Raw genomic sequence first — 6451 nt, 5'->3', positions numbered from 1 at the left:
TTACTTCTATCAAAATATTTTATTTTGAAAAGCACAGGAACATTGGTATTTGTGAGCAGCAATATGCTATTTGCAACAAATTGCTCTTCCTGCAAGTTTTATTTCCTTAATGCAATTGTGGGGGTGGGTTCCAGGTTAGATTTTGTCAGAGCAAACCTGTTCCCACAACCCTTCTTCATTTTTTTTGTAGATTCGAGGCTTCCTGTCAGGAAACAGGGACCGAGATGGAAATGGATGTTCTTTCAGAAATGTTAATGTAGATCTAATGTGGGAAACAAAGTGGGGGGGCTCAGCCAGGGGTGACGTGGAAAGATTCTGAAAAAGAAGATGGGAGCAAGAGCTGCTTGACATTCAGGATACAATGTTCTCATTATCCTCTCCTCTAGAAGGATACTCCCCACCCTCCCAGGGACAGCAGTGCACTGGGAAAAGTTTTGACATACTGTAACACACCTCTCTCTACTCAGCTAGAAGGCAAAAAAACCCAAACCAGTTCGTTTCAGGTACCTGTAAAATCTGTGCATCATCTTGTTCCAGCCAGAAATCCACATGTGGGAAAGGCCCCCAGAAATAAGGCCCAATCCGGAGCTGCTCTGTCTTGGCATCGTAGATGTTGGTCAGCTGCAAGAACAGAGGGGGCTGCAGAGGCTGCCCCAGACAGGGAGGGCTCCCCTCAGCCTGAGTCCCCCCCAGCTGCTCCAACAAACAGAGTGAAATGGTGACCACAAACCCAAATACCAAAGGATATTCTCCTCAGCTCTGGATGTCTCATTGCCCCTGACTGCTCTCCCCATCTTCACCATCTCTTACTCACTGGTGCTCCTGTTAACGTGTGGGCTGAACGCAGATCCTCATCTGGCCCTTTTACTGGGAAGGTTGCAGGGAAAATCTCTGCTGTTTTAACATTCACAGCTGGTAGGAAATAGAGATTAAATACTGTAAGAATTAATTATTTTGAGGCACTTCTTTACAATGACCATGTACCTAACAAAACTGTGTTGCAGAACTGCAGAACCCATCACACATTTTTATTTCTCAGACCCCAAGCCTGTGACAGGATGTTTCTACTTCATTTCCTTTGGCAGCATTTCAGTATTCCAGAGATGAGTGAACTAATTAGAAAAAACGCTGAGTAATCAAAGAGAAGAAGATTAAATTCTAAGTACAAATTTAGTGCAATAGCTCGATGCTGATAAACTCTTAAGTGCAGTTAAAGGAAAAAATCTGTTTGTACTTGTATACAGCTTCTTCATGTGTGCATCTTCCAGCTGTGGCACCACAAGAAAAGCATTTTTGCCTATGTCTCTAACAGCAGTGTGCAACTTTTAGAGTGGACTTTTCTCATCCATTAAAAGCAGTCCATTTACTATTGGAATCTAAAAAGCAATCCAGTGACCAAAAGAAAATTCAATTCTAATTTAACTGACTCACCTATTCCATAAATTATTGGAAAGTGAATATCCTGTTCTTCTCTGTCATTTAGTTCTGTAATGAAGAAAAATAAGTCAGACCTGTAGGGCTTTGGATTTTAGTCTGAGCAGCATTTATTTAATTGTATATTATTGGAGAGCAAGAGATCTGATGTTGCATAAGACAGAAAAAGCCAAGGAAAACTAAATGAAATATGGAAAAGAAGGCAGAGGACAGTAACAACACATGTAGGACTTGCAGCTGTCTCCTAAGAGAACAGCAGCTCCAGCCAACTGCTTCTGCCAGGACAATTTACAGGGAAAAAGCCCTGTTTCTTGGGATATATGTGCCAAAATAACCTGGCCATGACTATGAGCTGGGTGCAGTGCAGCAGCAAAACTGAAAATTACACATCTGTATGCAGGATTTGTGCTGTTCTTTCTGACAGGACAGAGAAAAAGCCATGTCTGAGAAGTTCCCTGCCCTTTTATTTCAGGACAGGTACTTCCAAAGCCAAGGGAACATTTCCTTACCTGTTACACAGAAAGTTACTAAATGAACATCCTCTGGCTGGAGGTCGAACGCTCCTGTGATGACAAGGACAGCAAAAATGTCAGTGAGGGGGGGCAGTGCACTGCTGTCTGGGGTGAGGGGCACACACTGAACCCCTGCCCCAGGCAGGGCAACACTGCAAACTGGGCTCTGCACATTTGCTTCAGAATAACAGGAATTTACAGAGACAGGCCATTTGTAACAGCAAAAATCTGCTAAGAAAGTGCTCTGCCACTTACTCCTTCTACTGACACTGGTTTAGCTCTGGCATCACATCAGCTCTGCTCTAGTCTGCTCTACATTTAGCAGGTTATATTTAAATGTTTTTTTCCTAAAATGTTAAACAGATAGTGAACAAACCCAGTCTTTCATCAACTGTAAATTAGTTCTGCATTTCGTCATTCCAAACACCAAAAAAACCCCTCTTTTAAGTTCTGATAGCAATACAGCATTACTGATTCAAATTGTACCTTGATGCATGAAAATCAGAAGGTTCAAGTAAGTTAACCAAAATACTTTGTTCTGCACAGAACTCTCACATTACACAAAACACCCATCAGGTGCTGTAGCCACAAGGCTCATCCCAGGGTTTTATTCCTTTTTTGTTTACCCCCTCAAACACCTCCCTCCAATCCTGACACCTGCCCCATCCCTGCCCCTCCCCATTCCAGTGGGGCAGAGGCCTCTCCAGAAGTGACAGAGTGACAAAAGCACAACCCAGAGCACTCCCAGGTAATCAGGTACTTTACACTTCCAATTGTGAGTGAAGCACTGCCATCACTCCTCTGGACTATGGATTTTATATAAGACCTGACATTTTTCATCAGACAACGCCAAACAATAATTAAATTTCACCTCATCACATTAAGGTATGAACTGAACGGTAACTGATGAATCATCCACAGGTACAGATTGGGGGAGTGACAACACTTGCCCATGATCCCAAGAAGATGAGCAGGGATCAAAGCCCAGCTGAACTGCACCCAACTCCCCAGAGGCAGCTGTGAGCCAGGGAGCAGTGACAGGACCAGAGCCTGTGCCAGGCACTGGGCATGGGCAAGCCCCAGCAGCCCAGCCCCTCTCCACACCAGTTCTCAGGCAGAGAAAAAGACCCTTCATGTGAATCCACACTTCTTTCCAGTAAATGACTGGGGACTCAGACTGCAAACAAACTCCACCCAAATCCAGCCAGAACTTTTTTTTTTTTTTTTTTGGACATGAGAGTGCAAAAAACGTGAACTTACTAAGAAGCTGATTAGTAAGTTTTTGTGATAACTGCCTATCATCATTGAAACCTCCAACTAGGTGCACTTCCAGCCTAACAGAGATGGAATAACAGGAAACAGCAATTAAAAAGACATCTCAAAATGAATAGCTTTATAAAATAATCCCCAGCCCAAACTGCAAAGCAATCATTAGAGAAGCCTCACTGATTACAATCACATGCACCAAGCTGGTTTGCATTACACAACAAATTATGATAATTCCATTCTGAAAACTTCAGGGATCACCCAGGAAGTGGCACAGGAACAAGCCTGAAGAGGCATTAAATACATGCAATTCTATCCCAGGGGTATCTCTGGTTTGGACTGAACTTTGTAACCATCTTTCAGTTAATTAAACTTGAAGGTTTTTGATCTCATGACCTCCTCACAACTATTCTGGACCATGCAGCAGGGTTCTTCTCTAAGCAGTGTCTATGTAAAGTCCTTACAAATCATGAATCTAAGTTCACAAGCTAGCTTTTGTTCTTACCAAACCACAGGGGCAAAACCCTCCACATCCAGAAAGAAGCTTGGCTGCTAAATTCTGTTTCAGAGCTTTTTACCCACTGTCCTATCCTCCACAGCTTTTTTTTTTAATAATGTGGACTTACAAAATTCCCTGATAGATTGTCAGATGCTGAAAAGAATTTACAAACACTGTGAAGGGAAAAATATAATATAAACCAAAAACCAGTTATATGGAAAATTTTGCAAATCTGGAACAAAGTTAAATGGGAAACAATAAACACAAACCTCATGGTGGCATTTTACAGAGACACTCTTCAGAACAGAACCATGCTTTAAACCACTGCTAAAAACACCCCCAAAATCATCACCACGGAAGTGATTTTCACTTTGCATGCGGCTGCTGATCAAGAGGTGTTTCCTGCACAATTCCCTTGCCTGAACCCAGCACAATCCCCTCTCAATTCCCCTCCACCCTAGCTGCAGCAACCCTTGAGAGCAGCAGAACAGCAAGGGAGCAGAGCTGACCTGCCACAGCCCGTGGAGCTGGAGAAGGATTTCACGGAGCTCATGATGAGCGACACCTCGGCCTCGGTGTCCGAGCCGTCACAGTGGGTCAGGCACGTGGCTCCGCTGCCTGGGGAGGGCACACAGACAGGGACTCGGGGACAGCACACGACAGGGCCTCGGGGACAGTGCCACCAACCGGGGCAGCCCCAGGGATGTGACTGGGGCGAGGCACCACCCTCTGCAGGGGCCCTTACAAAACCAGCACGGCTCCTGCGAGGGCACGTCTTAGCAGGCAACATCTCTAATGTCAGAAATCCAGGCACACAAATTCCACCAATTCTACCCCTGAAACACCCAAACCCTGCTCTGCCAGACTGCTGGACACAGCCCAGGGCTGCAATGCCCCTGGCCACAGGAGCAGAGCAAGTTAAAATCTGCTCAGGGAGTGAGGAGAGCACAGAACCTCTCACACTGAACACACCAACTCTGAGTGAGTCTTCAGTTACCACATTATGTGACTTTTGGAAATTCAGGTTTGTAGTAATGTAACTGCAGTCTATTTTATTAATGCCACATAAACCAGCACTAATTCCTTATTTCAGGGGTACAGGCTTTGCTCTGAAGGTCCTCTAGAGATACCTGTGTGTCGGAGCACAACTATGTGGCAGGTAGTGGCATCATCTGATCCAAGAATGGAAACAGAACCTATTTTAAAGGAGGAAAACACTATAAGAACTCAGCTCTCACAATCACTGCTTCAGTACAAGAAGAAATGTTTATGTTCCTACACACCATCTTTAGGGGTAGTCACTGCAAACTCTCTCTGCTGGACATAGAGAAGGCCTTTGGGTTCCACGATCTGAGCTGGCTGACTTCTCAGAAGTTTTGCCTTTTCCTAAAAAAAAATGATAACAAATACTACAAATGATAGCAGATACTACAGTGGCTGAATTCTCAGGTGTATCCATTACTTCACAGAAACATCACCTCTGAAAAGCAAAGGGACCCAGCTCAGAGAGAAACGCATGTGTTTTGTATTATTACAGAGTATTCTGAATTTTGAAAGTTTTATGCTTTCCTAACAGTGGCCAAGTTAATAGTTAAATCTCATAATTCCAGAGAGCTACAAAACACCTTTCCCCCGTCATATGGACCATAAAATGGAGGCACTATAAACAGCTTTTGAACTGGGAAAAGATTACATTAGATAATACCAGAACTGATCTTGGAAGTTAAATCAGAACAGGAAACTTGAAATATAGAAGTTTCGGACTTCTGGTGCCATATTTCAGAACATTTATTTTGCACTTATCAAAATACTATTGTTTATTAGCTCGACTGGTGTGTGGAAAACGTGGATTCCTGGGCTATGACTACTGCAGTGCTTCCTCACAGAGCTGCTAAGGACAAAGTGAATTTCCATTCTGGGCTCAAAAAACACTTCACAGCTTTATCAAATTTGCCCTGGTTTTCTGCATAATCTCAGGGTCTGTAAAGGAACACCTCCCTAAGCAGCTCTGCTCACAGTCCTGGCTCGCACTCGCCGTTAGGATTATAACATTTACACCCAGGCAGCAAGCTCAGCACCTTCCTCACAGTGCCCACCTTCCTTTTTATCGCCAGTTTTTGTCATTTCACGCAGAAAGAGCCCGCTCGGCCCCGGGGGGCACCCGCACCGGCACGGCTGAGCCCCTCCGCCGACACCGATTTATTTATTTTCCATCACCCCGCGGCTCTCCGCTGTCAGAGCGCGGGGAACGCGCGGGGTCGGGGTCGCCCCTGCCCCGCTCCACCACCCGCCCCGCCGGCCGCGACCGCGGCTCCCCCCAGGGGCCCTTCCCGCTTCCCTCACCTCGAGGTGTGGGTGGGCGCGGATCATGTCCCCCGTGGGCCGGGCCAGGTCCACCCGCGCTCCGTTAACCAGCAGCGGCATCTCGGCGAGCGGCGGGCCCGGACCCGGGCCCGGAGGCGGCTCCGCGCTCCCTCCGCAGGCCGCGCCGGGCCGGGCCGGGCGGCGCCGCGCGGGGCGCTGGGAAAGCGCGGCCGCCGCTCCGCCCGCGGCACGGCCCGCGGCTGGGCCCGGGCACGGCGGGACCGCCCCGGGGCTGGGCTGGGCCCGGCCCGGGCACCACGGAACCGCCCCAGGGCTGAGGCCGCCCCGGGCGCCGCGGGACCGCCCCGGGGCTTGGCCCGACCCGGCACGGCGGGACGGCCGGGGGCTGACGGAAACGCGCCCGGCCTCGGCGGCC

The 6451-nt window shown here is 47.4% G+C and overlaps 1 protein-coding gene across 2 annotated transcripts; it reads right to left on the bottom strand.

Moving 5' to 3' along the window:
• Positions 1-4: 4 nt before the first annotated feature.
• NTAN1 (N-terminal asparagine amidase) lies at positions 5-6238 on the bottom strand. 2 transcript variants are annotated; one of them, XM_064725732.1, is made up of 10 exons: positions 6055-6238; positions 4995-5097; positions 4842-4907; positions 4221-4329; positions 3207-3280; positions 1944-1997; positions 1432-1485; positions 815-912; positions 508-621; positions 5-315 (listed from the first exon to the last, which is right to left on the bottom strand). In XM_064725732.1, the coding sequence occupies exons 1-10, from the start codon at positions 6133-6135 to the stop codon at positions 136-138; spliced, it is 933 nt and encodes a 310-aa protein (XP_064581802.1). In that variant the 5' UTR covers positions 6136-6238; the 3' UTR covers positions 5-135. The 2 variants fall into 2 exon arrangements, with proteins under 2 accessions (XP_064581802.1, XP_064581803.1); XM_064725733.1 differs by lacking the exons at positions 3207-3280; positions 4221-4329.
• Positions 6239-6451: the final 213 nt, after the last annotated feature.

The sequence above is a fragment of the Zonotrichia leucophrys genome, chromosome 14 (genome assembly GCF_028769735.1).
Source record: "Zonotrichia leucophrys gambelii isolate GWCS_2022_RI chromosome 14, RI_Zleu_2.0, whole genome shotgun sequence".
NCBI classification, from domain to species: Eukaryota; Metazoa; Chordata; class Aves; order Passeriformes; family Passerellidae; genus Zonotrichia; species Zonotrichia leucophrys.
Note: the sequence above shows the minus strand (reverse complement) of the source record. Positions and strands in the feature narration are given on the sequence as shown.